The 19,875-nt window shown below is 41.5% G+C and overlaps 1 protein-coding gene across 1 annotated transcript; it reads right to left on the bottom strand.

Annotated features, from left to right (window-relative positions):
- Nucleotides 1–11,460: 11,460 nt before the first annotated feature.
- On the bottom strand, nt 11,461–17,330 carry LOC144078456 (rho-related GTP-binding protein Rho6-like). Its single transcript, XM_077606530.1, has 5 exons — nt 17,087–17,330; nt 16,509–16,596; nt 13,827–13,936; nt 13,590–13,724; nt 11,461–12,177 (listed from the first exon to the last, which is right to left on the bottom strand). Exons 1-5 carry the CDS (start codon nt 17,204–17,206, stop codon nt 11,932–11,934), a joined length of 699 nt encoding a protein of 232 aa, XP_077462656.1. The 5' UTR covers nt 17,207–17,330; the 3' UTR covers nt 11,461–11,931.
- Nucleotides 17,331–19,875: the final 2,545 nt, after the last annotated feature.

The following is a 19,875-nucleotide window of genomic DNA, read 5'->3' on the forward strand; positions in this document are numbered from 1 at the left end:
TGAACACCTAAACGCCTGTTCAAAAATAAGGACATTAACTGCTCAACTCCAACACAAGGTGGCAAGCGTGTTTTATGTACATTTCGGGTTCATTGACCGTAAATAAGGAGGGTCGTGAGCGACTGATTATTGGCCTCACAGTCCTGGGGTTCAATCTGAGTTGGGTCCTCACTGTGTGGAGTTTGCGTGTTCTCCCTGGGTTTTCTCCTGGTATTCTGGTTCCTACCACATCCCAAAAACATGCTTGACAGGCTGGTTAAACCCTCTGAATTGCCCTTTGGTATGAGTGTAAATATGAATGGTTCTCCGTCTCTTTGTGCCCTGCGATTGACTGGCCACTAATTTAGGGTGTCCTCTGCCTGGTGCCCATACTTGGCTGGGATAGGCTCCAGCATCCCCTGCAATCCTTGTGAGGATAAGCAGTCCAGAAAATAAATTAATAAATAACTGTAAATGACGGGAATGATTCGAAAAATAAATGTGTTTAGTTGAATTTTTATTTTATAACACGTCATTTTTTTTTCCTCCAAATCTAGTGTGCTTATGTTGTTTTATATTTACACCAGTGGTGGTCCGTGCATTTCCTAGTGACGCCTTCAGCAAAAACTATTTTATGGCTATAAAACCTCTACTGCAGCTACAGCTACGACACAAAAAGACATCAGAAGCGGGCCCGGAGTATCATTTACCCGGGAAAAAGACAGCAATGAACATCGATACGTCCATACGGGAAACGGCAAAAAAAATGCACTAAATTGGGGTAAAATCCACTTCCTAGCAGCATTTAATGATTAAATACAAATACTGGAGCTTTTCAGACATTACAACCGGGCCAGGGGGGTGATTTCCCCGGGAAAAGACAACAAAATATAATTAACATCAGTCTGTGATTCAGATATTTCTTAGGCCAGCAGAGAAGGCCTTGAAGGCCTTGACGACACACCACTGATTTACACATTATACTATCATACGCCATATCAATTGAATAACCATATCTGTTATATAAAGATTGCGTTCATGTTTGTTCCCAATTCTCACACATTGCGATTGACAAATTTCGGGGCATTCTGGTACGTTACATCACACGGGTTTTTAGTAGGTTCTGAAGGCAGAGGCGTTTCCCCTCACTGGAGGTGCAAAGGATGGTAATTTGTGTGAAGTAATGTGTTAAAAAAAAACATTAGAAAAACAACAATTTTATGTGATCTCTTTGCCAAAGATAATTAAAGCCTTTTTTCCAGTTCCTGCAACAACTACTGACCAAACTACCATGTGTGAAATTATTGCCAATCACCCTATATGGAAAGCAGAAAGATGCATTCTGGTTAACTAAATATTTGAATCAGTTGTGCTTTTGAACCATCTGTGGTGTCTACTTACAAAATTTCCAGGTCATGAAACCATTTGATATGCAAATTTCTGTTCCAATATACGAAAACAAGATCCAAGTTAAGAAATCCACCAAAACGTAAATACACTTCCTGTATCTGTTATTTTATTTTGAAATTGTCACGGTAGAGTTGTGTCCTGCTTGACAATCTCCTGTCTGCTCATTGGTTGTCTACTCCATGTTTTGGTTTTTTTTCCCCAGTGTGGGCAAAGCAACTTCGTTCATTATTTCAAATTACTGGTGCGTATGAAATGAAGCGGGCTCTGTTATTCATCCGTGAGTGATATTGCAAGTTCTATTTAATGCTAAGTTGAATTCATAATTATCAAAATAATCACATGGACAGGAAATACAAAGGAAAATGCCCAAACCAGAAAACATGACAAAAATACTCATGAAAATCAAAATTACAAAACAAGTTCTGGAACCAATTAATTTCATAACTAAAGGTCCCACTCTACTTTTCTAGAAAAAAGAAACTTTTGTACAGCCATTATTGTAACTTTGCCCAATTGTCTCCAACTGCTGCTCTTGTTGGCTAATGCAGAGATCTCCAACCACTGGTCCGCGCATCAGTACTGGTTTTTCAAACCACTTAGTTCCATTCCGCCGGAGAAACAAATATACCATATTTTCACGACTGTATGGTGCACCGCATTTAAAGGCGCAGTGTCAGTAACGAGTGCTATTTCTGTATTTGACACACACACAAGACACACCACATTTAAAGGCGCAGCAAGGCATGGCAAGCTTAAACATACACCATCTTAAACATACGGACACACGCTAAAAACACGTTTTTAAAAAGGCAATCCAATCAAATTTTTATACAAGGGGACTACAAATACAGGCAGCCCGGCGGGTTGAGTGGGTAGCAGGTCGGCCTCACAGCTCTGGGGTCGTGGGTTCAAATCCAGGTTGGTCCACCTGTGTGGAGTTTGCATGTTCTCCCTGGGCCTGTGTGGGTTTTCTCCAGGTACTCCGTTTTCCTCCCACATTCCAAGAACATGTATGGTAGGTTGATTGGACACTCCAAATTTCCCCTAGGTATGGGTGTGAGTGTGCAAGTTTGTCTGTCTCCTTGTGCCCTGCGATCGGCTGGCCACCGATTCAGGATGTGCCCCGCGACCCGAATTTAGGATAAATTGCTTCAGAAAATGAATGAGTGAATGACTACAAATGTAATGCACGGCGACTCTCATCTCATTGAAGATCTTGTAGAATCAAACAACTGCAGAATAGTACCTCTTTATATTCTAGACTTGCTTTCCCCTCCACTAAAAGATCAAGAGAACTGTTCGTTGCCCTTCTGAAGGAGAAACTGTGTTAGTTGAGTTGATAACTTAGTGAATAAAATAATGAGGGAAAAGTAATAGATAAAACAATACCCTTTACCCGACGATTAAAAAAAAACACAATTCATTGCATTACTATTACTTGATCACACAGTGAAAAGCAAACAAAAAACGATCTTATTCATTCATTTTCCGAGGCGCTTATCCTCAAGAAAGTCTTGGGGGTGCTGTAGCCCATCCCAGCCAACAATGGGCTGGGATGGGCTACAGGGGAACACCCTGAATTGTTTGCCAGCCAACCAAAGGGCACAGGAAGACTAATAACAGTGCATGCATACACATATTAAGAGAGACACTATTTGATGAAATCACTTAATTAAGTCCAAATGTCCACTAAGAATGCAATAACCACCACCCTCCACGCTGCACTGAGCCACCTTGAGAAAAGAGGGAGCTATGTCACAATGCTCTTCATTGACTATAGCTCAGCTTATAACACAATAATAGCGGACATTCTTATCCCCAAGTTGCCCAACCTGGGGCTCCTAAATTAACATAGCTTCCTTACGTGCTGCTAACCACTTTAGTCATTTTTTCTTTACCCTACTTCATTTTTAGTGTATATATAAATCTTTTTATGACTACTGATTTACTGATTTGTTTTTATGCATGCCCTTTATGGTGAAGCTTTAAATCTCATTATGCTAGTATAATCACAATAGAGGCTTTCAATTTAATTAGGCTATGACAGGTGATGTCAGCAGTTGTTGGCAGCTGGAATTGCTGTGCACACGTTCCAAGAAAAAAAATCTTACCATTTTTAAATTTTTGGTGGTGAGCATTAGTGGTGGGAGCAGTAGATCAAAAACACAGAGATGAATAGAACCTGTTTTGTACATACATTAAGGCAATCACATTGAAGTAATCTCAACCTGTGAAAAACGGTTGCACAAATAATTTGAGTTTTAAGCAAAATGTATAATAGAGAAAATGAGAACAGAACTCACTCTTGACGTGCCCTCCGGGTGTGCGAAACTGGGCACAGGGACATCAAAGTGAGTGCATCTGCTTGACGGGGTTTAGTTATGGCGTGGATGAACGGTAGCTGATAGGTAGAAGGGGTGTTGATTTGTTGTACTTCATAGAAAACTATTAATTACGTGCAGGCACAAACTGAGTCTTAGTTCTGCAATATTCCCAAAATGAAACATGCCTCACTTACTCCCACTGGGCAGAATGAGGAAATATGGAGGGCAGATGACATAAACTGCTTAGTATACGCAGCACATTTGACACACATTCATACACCATTTCACTGTGCATGAATGCCCCCATGCTGCAAATAGTGCCATTATAGCTGAATGCATTGAAACATCTAGGTTCATGGTTAAAAATGACTTGGTTTTAGGGTGTTTGAATGTTTACTGGCATTTTAACCCTTTATAGGCACACTGATTCATTTTATTTTATTATTATTATATTTTATTGGCTATTCATTGGCCGCGCAAGATGACCAATTGTTTATGAGAGGTAAAGGCTGGCAACCGACAGAGATCAAATCGATTGGACGTCTAGTGCCGTCAATGGGACTGAAACAGGAGCATTCACAGTCAGTCGCAGTCCTAGTTTATGTGAATTGGATGTCTGGTATTGTCGTTGGCAGACAACTAGTTAGCAAATTTTCTTATTTTTTAAATTTTATTTTATTTGATATATTTAAAAAATGCCCCTAAAAACATAAAAGATAATCAACTTATTTTAAATACATTTCATCTCTTTAAAAAAATGGCTAAAAGACAAATAACTATTTTTTCATTTATTTAAAATGTTTGTTCATTTTCTATTCTTTTTATTTTTTTTAAAATATAATTATTATTTTTTCAAATTTAGGATGGTGTTGGGGTCCAAAACTACAGTGTATATTTTTATTGTTATTAATTTATAATTTCCTTTATGCCGCCTCAAAGTGTGTAGACTGTAGAGGTTCACTCGCCTGACTGCGGTGCGGGCAGGCGTGGGCTCGATTCCTGTTGGTCCCGGTGGTCGTTTGTCTTTCTGTGTGCCCTACGGCTGACTAGCAACCAGCCTAGGGTGTAGTCTCCCTTTTGCCCAAAGTCAGCTGGGATAGGCTCCGGCAACCCCCGCAACCCTTACAAGGATGCGCGGTATGGACGATGAATGAATAGATTTCCTTTATTAATTTTTCATACTAATATTCGTTCATTCATTCATTTTCTGAATTGCTTTATCCTTAAAAGGGCCGTGGGGGGGTGCTTGAGCCTATCCCAGCTGACTTTCATGCACGAGGCGGGGGAGACCCTGAATTGGTGGCCAGTCGATTGTAGTTTTTCATAATAGTATAATTAATAATAATAAACAATATAATATGATTATGATTGAGGGCTGGCATCCACATATGTGGACATCATTCATTCATCTTCCATACCGCTCATCCATGAAAGGGCCTAACCCAGCTAACTTCAGTCAAAGACAGACTACACCCTAGACTGGTCGCCAGTTACCCGTATGTGGACATCACAGTTTGGGTAATGTAAGCCACACCACTACATGAAATGTTAATATTATTGTGAGGCTAAATTTTTTAAACCAAAAATAGTCACCCTATAAAGGGATAAAAGACAAAATCAGTGCTACACAATCTTACACATTAGAGGATAGAATAAATTGTATGTGTTAATTGGGTGCCTATTTTTTGATCAACAAAAACCCCCAAATGACTGCAGAGAGACAAATGGACAACATAGTGACTCTGATACTGAACCACATTATGGCACACTGGAGATTGTCTTCTATCCAGCTGAGCCCAATACATGCCCTGCATTTCTCAAAACAGACAAGAGTTATGATGTCAATGCAGCTGTGGCACCACTTACTATTTTGTATGTATCTGCACTGGCAAGGGATGTGAAAATGTGCTCTATATGTCAGTGCGGAAAGCTGATCAGTAAGCAAGGAGCATAATATTGCAAACCCCCATCAGCCCTATGTCTGCTTTTCTACTGCTGTATCTCTCTCATAAGAGACAGCCTCATCTGAGTGTTTTTATTTGTCCGCATTACCATCTCTGATAAATGATGTGCTGGCGCTGTAATGAGATACGCACCGTGGCGTTCATTTTCTATGAAATCTCAGAAGGTTAAAGACAAAAATCTGCTCTGCCTAAAGTCATTCCTCTGTCAAGTTCCTGAGCTGTGGTAAGATGCAGGCTTGAATCCATCCAGGAAATGCAAAATGTCAAGACAGGAGAGATCACTTGACCTGGCTAGTTCAGTAGTTCCTATCAGTATGCGTCAGTGGCAGACGTGTCATTCTTGGCCTGGAGAAACTTACTTGCATGCATGATTTGTTATCCAGAAGTTGTGCTGGATATGGTTATAATTGTCTCCATAATTCAGCAGTGTGGCCATTTCATTCTTCTTCCCTACACCCAAATGCAAATGCGCATACTGTACTGTAAAACTAGTTTTGTTTTTATCCTCCTACTGTTGTGGAAAAACTCACTTTTATTAAAATCATAAATACGAATTGTCCAGTAGCTGCCCATGCATTTAGTATTTAGGTCATTAGTGGAGACTTACCCGTTTTAATACATCTCTTAAGTACTACAATCATCACATTTAGCACAATTATCGAAACCATCAATACTAAGCAATAACACAATATAACAGCAAATCTTAAGTTAGTCTGAATTAGAAGTCCGTGAAAAACAAATCATCTCATCTCATTTTCTGAACCACTTTATCTTCATTGGGGTCACAGGGGGTGCTGGAACCCAGCTGTCTCCGGGCCAGAGGCGGGGGGCACCCTGAATTGGTGGCCAGCCAATCGCAAGGCACAAGGAGACAAACAACCATGCACACTCACACCCATACCTAGGGGCAATTTAGAGTGTCCAATCCGCCTACCATGCATGTGGGGTTTGCCGGAGCCTATCTCAGCTGACTTGGGGCAAAAGGCAGACTACACCCTAGACTGGTCCCCAGTTAGCCGTAGGGCACAGAGAGAGACAGATAACCATTCGCACTCACAAACATACTGTCCTCAGCAGGAATCATGCCTGCGCCTGCCCGCACCGAAGTCAGATGAGTGAACCCCTACATCACAAGACTGCTCCATACGTATTGTCATGTAATACTGCTAAAACTTTATTCTGGGACTAATATTATGACTTTTGTCTTTTTGACTTTATGACTAATGCTATGACTTAAATCTGGTAAGCCTATTTTATTTTTCTTTCTATGTTTGGCCCTACTACTCAGTCACAAAGGTCTGCCCTTACCAAGTATGTTTTATTTTTAATTTTTTTTTTATTTAGTTTCAGTAATAGTTAATACACTACAATTTCTTATGCCTTGAAAGATGAATCAAACATTAGGTAAAATGATACTTAAAGAGAGACAGACAAAGAGGAATCCATGTTTACGGAGACTAGATGACATATATCAGAAATTGTGTCAATGTATTGTCGTTGTGCTCGTGCGATAAGATTGCCACGAATCAACACTGTCTGAATCCTGAGTGTAACTGTGATAGCTGAGGAATGCCAAATGTTCAGCCATTACATCCATGTCATTTGGAGAGCAGACCGTCGTCAGGTCCTGATAAGATTTCTTGCAAATCAAAGGAATACCAAAGTTAATATACAATGAATTGAGGCCGGGTAGATAATATGGCATGCTACATTTTAAGCCAAGTTTCAGTTGAGAAAGAGAGAAAAAGTGTGACTGCATTAGTTCTGAAGAAATTAGATGAGCGCAAAAATAGATTTAAGTCGTGGATTGCATATCCAAACTCCACTACTTCTGCAAGTTTTGTTGCAACCCGAGAGATAATAAAGCATCGTGACCGGATGATTCGCCGAAAGACGTTTCGCCGACGGATGTTTGGCCGACGGACAGGTCGCCGAGTTTCGTCCGTCGGCAAAACGTCTTTCGGCGAATCATCCGAGTACCATAAAGCATGGAAAACCATTCACAGATGGTGAAATGGCACATCACACACGTTCATTGTTGTTGTTTTGTTGAATCCTCAAAATAAAAGTGACATAAAAAAGTTGATTTCTTTATTGCATTTCTTTAATTTCATCAAAGCAATGAAACATAAATTATTAATATTGTCATGAAATTAAACTTGGGGCAGCATCGTACAGATCAGTCACATGGTTCTCAAAAGAATGCACTGCAGGGAAAATAAACATTTAATCATGGATGCTCATGATGTATTTGTAGCTAACTTAGTCATTTTGTAGTATGCTGTATAGTTATAGTAGGATAATGGAGATATATATATATATATATATATATATATATATATATATATATATATATATATATATATATATATATATATATATATATATATATATACATATATATACCACATGTGTTACATTCATTTTAGGGCTTCAACATTTTTTGTGACCCCTGACATATTTGTTTTTTTCTGTCCGATGTGGGCCTTTCAACATTTTGGGTTGCCGACCCCTGGTTTAACCATTAAAGTTCCTGCTGAAACAGGCAGAACTTGAATGCAATCGATTGATTACACTTGTAAGACACCCAATTGGTGAAATGCTGTCATCATGTTTGGTTGGGCCGCCTCGTAATGTAGAGGTTCACTTGCCTGACTTCGGTGCTTGCAGGCGTGGGCTCGATTCCCGCGGGTGGCGATAGGATTGTGAGTGCGGATGGTCGTTTGTCTCTCTGTGGGCCCTACGGCTGACTGGCGACCAGTCTAAGGTTAGTCTGCCTTTCGCCCAAAGTCAGCTGTGTTAGGCTCCAGCAACCCCCGTAACCCATTCGAGGATGCGCAGTATGGAAGATGAATGAATGAATGTTTGGACTTAAATCTTACACCGTTTGTTGAATACATTGAAGACCCCTTTCCTAAGTAGTGTCATGCATTAAAATTAGATTTTTTGAAACCACCCCAGAAATCTTTGGCTGAACAACCGCAACACGTACAACGTTGGGGCAACGAAGTGGGGTTTGAATTATGCCCAAAACCTAGTGTGCAGTGTCATTTTATCCCACCTGAGCTACTCGAATAAGATGACCCAATTTGAGAAAGTCACTTTTATATTTTCAGATTACCAATACAAAGTGACAGGTTTTTAAAATGAATCATACAAATGGATGCAGGCCTACATACAGTATGCTGTACATGTGGCTTTGCACATGCATGATTGTGTTTGCTGGGGGAGGGGTTTTATCCCCAAGGCTGCTCTCATGCTTCAGTGGTATTACCTACAAAGGTTTGTTCTGACACAGAGGATGGCCATAGTATATTTGTGTCTGGCACAACTGCGAAAAAAAAGAAATCCTAAACCAAGTGAATTCATTCATCTGCCATACCACCCATCCTCGAAAGGGCAAAAGGCAGACTACACTCTAGACCAGGGGTGTCAAACCGGTCCTCAAAGGGCCGCAGTGGGTGCAGGTTTTCATTCCAACTCAACAAGAGGATACCTTTTGCAAGTGTAATCAGTTACTTAAAATCAAGTGCTACTTATTTTAGAAGACACCTGATTGGTTAAAATGTCGGCACTGGATCGGTTGGAACAAAGACCAGGACCCACTGCGGCCCTCGGTGGAATCGGTTTGACACGTGCCCTAGACTGATCGCCAGTCAGTCACAGCGAATACAGAGAGACAAGCAACCATCCGCACTCCCAAACATACCGCCACCAGCGGGAATCAAGCCCACGCCTGCCCGCACTGAAGTCAGGCAAGTGAACCTCTACACCACAAGGTTGCACATATTTGTTCAGTAGATTGACAATTTTCAAACAGTAAGTCACTCTAACAGGATACACTTGCTAGGCGAACGCCACATTACACTAAACTCACTGGCTGTCATCAACTGATGTAGACATCAAATCTATCCAAACAACTATTGCCATCAATTGATGGATTTTCTTCATGGTTTAGTAATTGACACAGCGCATATTTTATTAATGTGTTAAAGAGCACATATTAAATTGTATATTCTTGAGTCACAGTTTAATAGAAAGAAATTGGCCTTTCAGTCATAAAATTGTATAGACAAATAGGCCTTGTCCTGGTTTTAATAAGACTGTAAAATGAAATCCTGTCACCTTGACTGGGGGAAAAGGACATAATATCCCTTTTGCTTGAGAGATAATAGACTAAACACTGTCTTTTCTTGAATTTGTTTAGCCAAATAGTTGGCTCTACTTAGATATGGCTGTTAATTTTTTTTAATCATAGTAGAAAATGTGCTTTTACATTTTTTATACCACTTTTATTTAAATAAATATTTTGAGGATGAAAAAATTGTTTATGGCAAGAACAAATACAGAATTCAATCAATATTTTAAGCCATTTTCTGTCAAGTTCACCGAAACATTATTTTAAACAGGCAAGGACATGTATGTACAAAAATAAACCAAGCAAAGGAGCAAACAGATGTTTTGTTTGGGAATCCAAATGCTCTTAAAGTACTGTGGAACAAATCATCAGTATTGGAGAAGTTGTTTCAATGTTCTTCTCTCGCTTGCTACCGATCCGGTCTTTGAGATTTCTATCTTTGTTAGCAGACCACATGACTTTGGCCATGGCTTGTGTCTAATGCTACGAATGAAAGGTGAGGCACCCTCTCTCCATCTCTGTGTAAGACAGGAACCCTGCACACTGTTGCTAGGCAACATGTTCAATTCCAGTGGTCTCTATTAGCAGACAACCCCAGTCTTCTTGGTGCAGACCTACAAATCATCTAGCCTTCCATTATCTTAGCAGTCAACAGGCACAAATGCCTGAAGAATCAAGTGAACACAAGAATTGAGACAGGTTCAAACACAAAATAAACACTTAACTAATTGGTTGTGACTAAAAATTGCTCTTCTAATTCCATATAAATGTCACCCACTCATTTTTCAGTGCCATTGATGGTAATAGATGCCTCATCCATTTAACTGGAGAGAGGCTGGCAGCTCCCACTCCAAATGGATTAAACATCCCTCGCAGTCAATGGCAGCCTATGATTTGAGATAGCTAGTAGTCTAAAAAGATTTTTTTAAAGCCTTTCTGCAAACATGACCAGCTTATTCTGCTCACCCCTGCTGATCAGGATCATGTCAGGACATGTGTAGTAATGCTAACAAGGCAAACGTTGCATAACTACCCAGCTACTGACCAAGTTTCTTAAAGGCTCATGAAAAATGAACTAAAATTGTGTATAAAAAAATAAAATAAAAGAATATTGCAGGCATCTCGAGATGATGTTCTCACATTCAACATTTAAATCAAGGCTTAAAGTTGATGCGCCTCTAGACTGTAAGGTACACGAGTGCTGAGTCATATCTCATCCCTTGAGTTCATCCTCCCACTGAATTTGCAATCCAGCGGTCTTTGTGCGAGACCACTACCCTTGCTGCTACTTTCTTCACTGTCAGCTTTAATCCACATGAAAACTAGCAAAGTGGCAGCGAGGAAATTAAGCTTTCAAGGACTGATGTTTTAGGGGGTTTCACACTGTGGTTCATTGCGCATCTTGGTGCCATTCAAAAATGACAACATTGAGGCAAAACAATACTACTTATAGACATTAAACCTTTGTAAGTAACATATATGTACACCTGCACAATGTTAGCTCAAGTACAATATTTAAAAAGGTATGCCATAATACGTCATGTTGACTTTGGCTGAATTATTTAACGATGCGTGGTTGTAATAGTAAAAAAAAACTACAGTTTATGTCTCATCAACAGTAACTAAATGTATTTACTTTTAATGCATACTCATTGTAATCCCTCAAGGGGATTTTTTTATTTACACTCTGCTGCATATATATACATATAATTTTAGGCACACAACACAGAACCAAAACACACACTCACATGCATGCAAGAAGAGAACCACAGTAATCGTGTGTCTGATTTTTGCTACATCCTCACGATATGCAGGTGTATCTAATAAAGAGTCCAATTAGTTGATTTCGATGTCTTCCAGACAGATGGATAGCCATGGCACTGCTTTGAATTTTAAATGGGTGATAATAAAGGTAATGTGTTAAAATGCAGCATTCATCCTATCCACTTAGATCTTGGATGACCTCAACCCTGCAACGAGTCAGGTCTGTTGATCTGTCTCAGCTCATAATGGGTGTATATCAGGACAAGTGAAGAGTATCTAGTCTATTAAAAATCCACATCACTCTGCTGAACCATCAGTCGTTTACTTGTCCTGTTGTGCATCCACTGTGTGTTCACATGATTGTGCAGCTTTTTGACTTCTCTTTGCTAAAAGTGGAGGAGACGAGCTCTGTCTTGCTGGGCAGTTGTAGGAGTCTCTTGGAGAGGCGGCGGACCGGGCTGGGCTTGTCGGTCGGTTGGAGTTTGTTCATGCAGGCCATGGCTGCCGCACGGAAAACACTGTGGATGCTCTTCTCTGACGTGAAGGCTGAGCACTCCAGGTACGCCTCAGCTCCGAGCTGCTTAGCCCAGGAACAACCCTGCCGAGAAGAGCAGAAGAAGTTGTAATTACTTGGCCCAGTAGCCCTGTATAAACCCCGACTGTCACAGAACAGCTGGATGTCATTTACATTTTGAGGTGTTTTTTGAGTGTATAATCCTCGCAGAGAGTATTAGCTCAAATTCCACGTCTTGTAGTGTGAGCCCGAGGGTGAATAATGTGTGGCCATCCTTTATATAATGTGGAGTTCCCCTTAAAGTCATACCATCAGCTCAGGGGGTACTTTACTGAATTTGATAGAGTCGACTTAACTGAGTCACATGTCATAGTCTCTTTCCTTGTAAAATAAACGAAAAAAGGCAAAACACAGATTCAATACCACACCATTACTCTCTGACAGGAATGTCAGAGTTGTTACCAGAAGGGATGCACATGGGTTGGCTTCTTCGCGCACTGGAACCTCCTCCGTTTCGTGTCACTACTGTGGCAGTCAGTGTTTTAGTCCCCCCGATTCTCCCTCCAGGATAAGCTTCAATGATAAAATCTCCACAGAATCATGTTCTTCAGGACTTCCTCCTCTGATCTACTTTCAATTTCATCCAACTTGTCACACTACAAAGACAAAATGTCTACTCGACTACCTACTCGTTTTTTATTTGAGTCATACACTCACTGCCGGATCCTTACCTCCTCTAACGTTATCGGTTTCAACTATGCAGAGACACCTCATTACATACATTACCTTTATTGTACAATTTCAATCGTTATGAATCTCTGTGAGTCTTTATAATTAATTTTTTTATACTCTTGTTTTAGAATTTTATCATTTATTAGTGTGTAAACATTTGTGATAGTGGGACGAAGCACAAGAAGCACAAACATGAACAGGACCAGCAAGGAACAGGACCGAATAGGGCAAGGTAGAAACGGGCATGAACAGCAGATCTGACAAGAACTGACAAATACACAGACATAGGGTGGGTGAGACAATTAGGCATGGGTCACATGGGTGACACGAGAGGCAGTGAGCAGGAAAGACACCAGGGGCCACGGAAATGACAGGTGAAGTCAATGAGAAATCACAAGGAGAAGTGAAGTCAATGGGCAATCACCAGAAAAGGTTGAAGTCAATGGGCAATCACAAGTTGACACAGGAAAAAGCCAAGACTACAAATTTAAACTAAAGTCCCAAAAGCCATCACCCAACATTAAGAGTAGAAACAATTCCCTAATTTTGCATGATTCTGGAGTCTTATTTTTAAATACTTGAGGATTTTTTTTTCTATAATTTAAATTTTACAGGGTGATTCTGTGGCCGTGTGGCATGTCAAAGAAGTTTAGGTCCTCCCTAAAAATAAGGATAGTGCTTGCTTAATTTCTCCATTGAGGTTGATTGTTGAACCTCACCAACAGCAAATGTAGCTAAAACAAAATAGGGGAATGAGAACATACCTGCTCATGGGAGATTGGCGTCTGTTTCTGATTGGACAGTTCCATACGCGTGCACACATCTGTGCGCAAATCTGTTTTGCATCCTATTAGCAGGATCCGTGTGCAGGGGCAAAAATCCTGTATCTCTGCTTTCCACTGCAAAAAAAGGCTATTATTTTAGTTGGATAACACAAGGTTGTTTGATTAATGTCAACACCTACAATGGAATTTTTGTATTCACAGTCTAGCTGTTGTTACCTTCTTCAGCGCATTGTCTACTGAGTCTGGTCTGCTGATGTCAAAGCACAAAAGCACTGCATCTGAGTCACTGTAGCAGAGGGGCCTAACATTGTTGTAGTATGGGGAACCTTTAAGGGTGGAGGAAGGTACAAATTTTACATTGGCATCAGTGATTTTCTATATTATCGTACAATGAAATCAAGCACAATATGCATGAAATTTGGTTGAGATCACATTTCATACTTTGGCTTCCTCTGACATTGATCGACAAACTAGAGTTACTCATGCTTTCATCGTCCGTACCATGCATCCTCAAAAGGGTTGTGTGGATTGCTGGAGATTATCCCACCTGACTGGGGGTGAAAGGCAGACTACACCCTAAAGTGGTCGCCAGTAAGCCGTAGGGCACACAGAGAGACAGACGGCCATTTGCACTCTCATCCATACCACCACCAGCGGGAATGGAGCCCGCGCCTGCCCGCACCGAAGTCAGCCAAGTGAACCCCTACACCATCAGGCAACCAAACCAGAGTTACTGAAAAATTATACTTTTTTAAAATTCAGTGAAAAAGCCATCTTCTGGTGATGAAGCTATTTTGAGCTTGTGGAATGCCTCTGTGCTAAAAGAAACTGACAGGATGTCGATTCTCCATTGTCTCCACATAACAATAACACCAAGATTTTATTCCACACACTTCCAACATTTTCCTGAGGAGTGTAAATATCTGCAACAGTATTTCCTTGTAAAAACTAAAACTATAAATATATCAGAACCTGATCTAGTAATATTAAATTCTAAGCAAAGAACTTGGCCTCTGCAACACAAGACTCCTACAACTCAGTCTGTATCTTCAGCTTTACATAACAACCAAGGAATGATATAAGACAAGGGAGCCCACACTAGGTACTTTTCAAACAACTGACCTAAAATGGTCAGCCTACATATATATAAAACCTAATATATCACACTATGCATTATACAATATATTATTTTATTTTGCATATCACCATACATATGTTAAGCAAGAAAAACAAATGACTATTTACCTATATACACAGAAATATGCTGTATTTCAGCACACTGAACAACAAAAGAGAATACTGAGGATATTTTTGGTCATTACCTTGCTCTGACAACGTGCAATGAAAGGGAATTCAATCCAAAATAACCTTTTGTTTTATAATAGTCATGTGGGGTTTCCAATCATTTCCCTTTATCAGTCAAAAAGTCAATCTAGCATACTGTCAGTGTTTTTAACTGTAGGACAAGTTGAATTGAAGTTGAATGTGTCACATACGTTGTGATTCGTATGAAAGCCAAAGCTTGACTGTTAGCTATATAAATAAATCCAAATTCAATGAAGAATGAAATGACCACTACTATTTTTTTATTTTCCAAATAAGGTGACACCTGACATCTACCAGCCAATCTGATATAAAATGTGAGAAATAAAAGGCAGTGAAATTGAGGGAAACATCTTACACTTAGCATACCTACACATTAAAGACCCGTCTGCCTATCCAAATAAAACAGACAAGACATGGTTTTATTACATGGTATCAGCCGCATTCTCTTGCGTTACAGCATTTCGTGCATGTCAAGTCTAATTTGTGCACATATAGGCCGTACCCTCGATTCAGTCATCTTTTTTTTTTTGTGACAAATACAGCATATATGCGAGAAAATATGGTAAGTGGGGGAAAAAAGGACATTATTAGTACTACCCCCTGCATGTCTCAAGCAACCCTTTTACTAAAATAAACAAGCTTTTTGCAAGTCAAATGGCACAGGTCAACCTTCTCCAAACATAGTGCCACAGTCTATGCCATTATAAAAGAAATCTATATTGGAGAGGACAGATTTTCCTTTATTGATCATACTTATATAACATTTTCATTATGTTAGTGTTCCATGCACAGTTTCACCCACTTACATATATTCAGATTTTAGTATACGAAGGAAGAACCTGTTGTGATATCCAGAAGAATAAATATTTGTATTGGCCGAACTACACTAGTCACTGATTATGAATATTTTTGGAACTTGTGATAGTCATCATAATAACGGGATCTTCATCGGTTCGAGTACATTACTCCTCCACTAAATCTGACAATGACAGGAGCTAAAACCTTGAAGGAGTGCTTGTCACATAGCATTTTCAATATTTTTTGAGAGCCATATAATCCTATCATATTTTATTACATCAATCTACTCTAAATTTTTAAAAAGCTTAATATCCTTCTCTATATGAAAATCAGATAAATATCTGAATTTCATCACTTTCTGCTTCCCAGTGTACATTTCCAGGTCTATCTATGGGCGAGTTGATAATGCGTTTGATTTGTAGCACAATTACATAATGGGAAATAGCCAGCACAAATGCATATTTGGAGTACTCAAGTGTGCTCCGTGCACAGTATTTCATTTTGTGTTCAAGAAAATTTATTTTTTGCTAGTTATTGTCCCCTGTCAGTCACTCACAGCTATGCACACAATCTCTATTTTGGCAGTGAATGTTCATGTCGCAGTGTGCCATTGACACTGACGGACGTCCAAACCAATTTGACTGGGACCTGGCAGCGTGTGATAGCGCTCAGAACCTCCAAGTCAAACTGGGAAGCATATATGTCACAGCAAATGGCATCCAACAAATTAAGAAAACGGGGAAAAAACAGTTAATAGCAGTGATAAATTGGTACCTGATGTGTCCCAAAGACTGAGCTCAACACGTTGGCCGTCAAGCTCCATAGAGGCAGTGTAGTTCTCAAACACAGTCGGGACATAGGTCTACAGAGGAGGGGGAGACCTTTGCGTCATTCATTTTAAGATGAAAAAAATCATTGCAATATTAACATTATACAATATGCAATTTGTGTGATATCATTACCAATATTGAATTTATTTATATTACCAAGTTGAATGTGTCAAAATATAGGAAGCGCCTCTCATAGGACACAAAGCAACCACAATAAATTCATTTTTATATTAATCCCTCTGTGCAGTGATGACCAAAACTGGTCGTTTTTTTATTTTTTTATATTACCTATTTGTATGAACACTTTATTCGGGGCGTCCGAGTGAGATACACATCAGTACAATTGGCAAATTGCATGTAGCAAGTTTTGACACGCATACGACGATAATAAACTTAATGTAGAGGTAGCTGGCATCTATTTTGAATTTGTCTGAAATGTTTACAGCTCTGATTTAGATTAATGAGAGAAGATGGCGAAGCTCGCATGCTGACGATGGCGTGGTGCAGGAATCAATCTCTTACCTCCGGGTAGCAGTCCTTGGCCAGCACTTGAAGCATGGCGGTTTTACCGCATTGAACATCACCAACCAACACTAATTTGCAGCGCGCTACAAAAGGTTGCGGAAGGCGTCTTTCCTTCATGCTGGGGATCAATTGTGGAACAATTAACCAGTAGAGAACAAATCAAGACAGCCTGGCAATATCCTAAATCCACCCGGCTGTAGCTTGAGCGTCTCCTTCGGGCTGATTCTTGGTGTTAAAGTGAGCGAACCACTGCGGGAGTTTTATATTGTGACGCCAACCAATGGGCAAGCGAGTGTGCATTCGCGAGCCAAAACTGGGGGAGTGTCGTGCATAAGACTTCTCATCTTATTTTCTGAAACGCTTCATCCTCATTAGGGTCGCTGGGGGTGCTGGAGCCTATCCCAGCTGACTCCGGGCCAGAGGCGGGGGACACCCTGAATCGGTGGCCAGCCGATCGCAGGGCGCAAGGAGACAGACAACTATGCACACACACCCATACCTAGGAGGAGATTTAGAGTGTCCAATCAGCCTACCATGCATGTTTTTGGCATGTGGGAGGAAACCGGGGTACCCGGAGAAAACCCACGCAGCCCCGGGATAACATGCAAACTTTACACAGGTGGACGTGACCTGCATTTGAACCCAGGACCGTGCTAACCACTCGCTCCACGAATCCACCCCGCATAAGACTTCTGGGTTATTATTTGCACTTCATCATTACATTTAACAGAGAGGAACTGTCCCAAGTGGCTTATTGAAGGCAGAATGTGTCAAATTATTCATTCATTTTCTGAACCGCATATCCACACAAGGGTCGCGGGGGTGCTGGAGCATATCCCAGCTAACTAAGGGCACCAGGTGGGCAACACCCTGAAACGATGGCTAGCCAATCACAGGGCACAACGAAGGAGAACCATTCACACTCACACTCATACCTAGGTGCAATTTAGAGTGTTCAACCAGCCTACTGTGCATGTTTTTGGGATGTGGGAGAAAACTGTAATACCCGGGAAAACCCCTGCAAGTCCGGCGAGAACATGCAAACTCTGAGGATCGGCCTGGGATCGAACCCACAATCCCAGAACTGTGAGGCCGACGCACTAACCACTTGGCCGCCATGTCAAATTATTAAAATTATCGTATTTATTTTCAGAACATGTTGCATGAATTCTTGGTTAAGATTTCACTCATTTGTACTCCATCTGGTATGGGGAAGTATCAGGTTTGCCGTAAGACATCCACAAAACCATGCATAAAGAATGGGGAAAAAGGTGCAAAAAGGTGCCCGACGACCGTTCTAAGATTCTGGTGTCTGTTAAGGGCAGGGGGCTTGGCCAGCACCTTAAGGACCAGCAGGGAGGCCCGCCGGACCGGCTACTCCCACTCCTCTCCAAGGGCCGACGTGGACGCCCGCCGGATAGGCCCCTCCTAAGCCTCGTCTCAGGCCGGCGCGGACGCCCACCCGACCGCCCACCTCGAAGCCTCGTCTTAGGCCGGCACGGACGCCCGCCTGACCGCCCACCTCGATACCTCGTCACCGGCCGGCGTGGACGCCCGCCGGACTGGCCACGCCCACGCCTCGTCATCGGCCGGCGCGGACGCCCGCCGGACCGACCACTTCCTCGCCTTATCTCTGGCCGGCGCGGACGCCCGCCGGGCCGGCCACTCCCATGCCTCGTCACCGGCCGGCGCGGACGCCCGCCGGACCGGCCACTCTTACGCCTCGTCACCGGCCGGCGCGGACGCCCGCCGGACCGGCCCCTCTCTCGTCTCTTCACGGGCTGGCGGGGACGCCCCCGGACGATGAGAACGGAGCTCAAATGCCCTCCCTCCCTGCCTGATTTTTGTCTTTCGCTTTTAATGGACATTCGGCATTAGGACGTCTAGGATCCGTCCGTTAGAGGGGAGGTACTGTCAGGAGTGGCCTGTTTGTCCCTCCTGACGTGCCGTCAGGGAGCAGCTGCAGTCAATCTGCTGATTGCTTCCTGTTTTGTTATTTAAGGAGCAATGAGTCATAGGACCATTGCCGGATCGTACTTCTGTTCATGCGTGCGCGCAGCATGCTGCCATTTTGTTTCCGTGCCATTGTTGATTTACAGATCCCTGTTGATTTATTAAAGGATGTTGTTTGAAGCCAACTGGCTCGATTCAACTCGCGTCTCCCGCGCAGGAGTCCTAATATATTCCCGATCGCGCCGCGACGACGCAGCGACGCAATGAGCTCGTAACACAAAGTAGTATTTAATGTGTGTGTTGAGGGTGGACACTTACCTTGAAATGAACACATTTTTGTTTTGTGAGGGGAAGAAAGTCTTATGGTGAATAATATGGTTTTATTTGTGTGTTTTGGTGTGTGTCTCTGTCTTTTTGTCCGCATGCTGTGTGGTGTGGCTCTTTGACTCTCAGTTTAAAATTTTTGCTTTTTGTGTCTAACTTGTTCTCCACCCCTGCGTAAGTGTAATCAGGCATAATGTTAAGGAAAAGGGGAACGTTTACAAACCATTCTTAGATTTCTGTGTGCGTGTGTGTGTTGGGGCGCATTTAACACCAAACTATCTGTACTTCCTTGTTATGTCATCATTAGTCATTGTTACATTGTTACCCATGCATCTCTGTTCGAGTCTATATGTGTATGTACTTTATCAAATCTCCCGAGAACTACGAAATGTGCCCTTTGCAAACATAAATACATTTGCATCAATTGCCTTTAATATGAATGTCATTCCGACTAGGTGTTATCTTGAGCTAAAGGTTAAAAGATGTTGTTTTGATTTATTTATTTTATT

This window comes from Stigmatopora argus, chromosome 1, assembly GCF_051989625.1.
Source record: "Stigmatopora argus isolate UIUO_Sarg chromosome 1, RoL_Sarg_1.0, whole genome shotgun sequence".
NCBI classification, from domain to species: domain Eukaryota; kingdom Metazoa; phylum Chordata; class Actinopteri; order Syngnathiformes; family Syngnathidae; genus Stigmatopora; species Stigmatopora argus.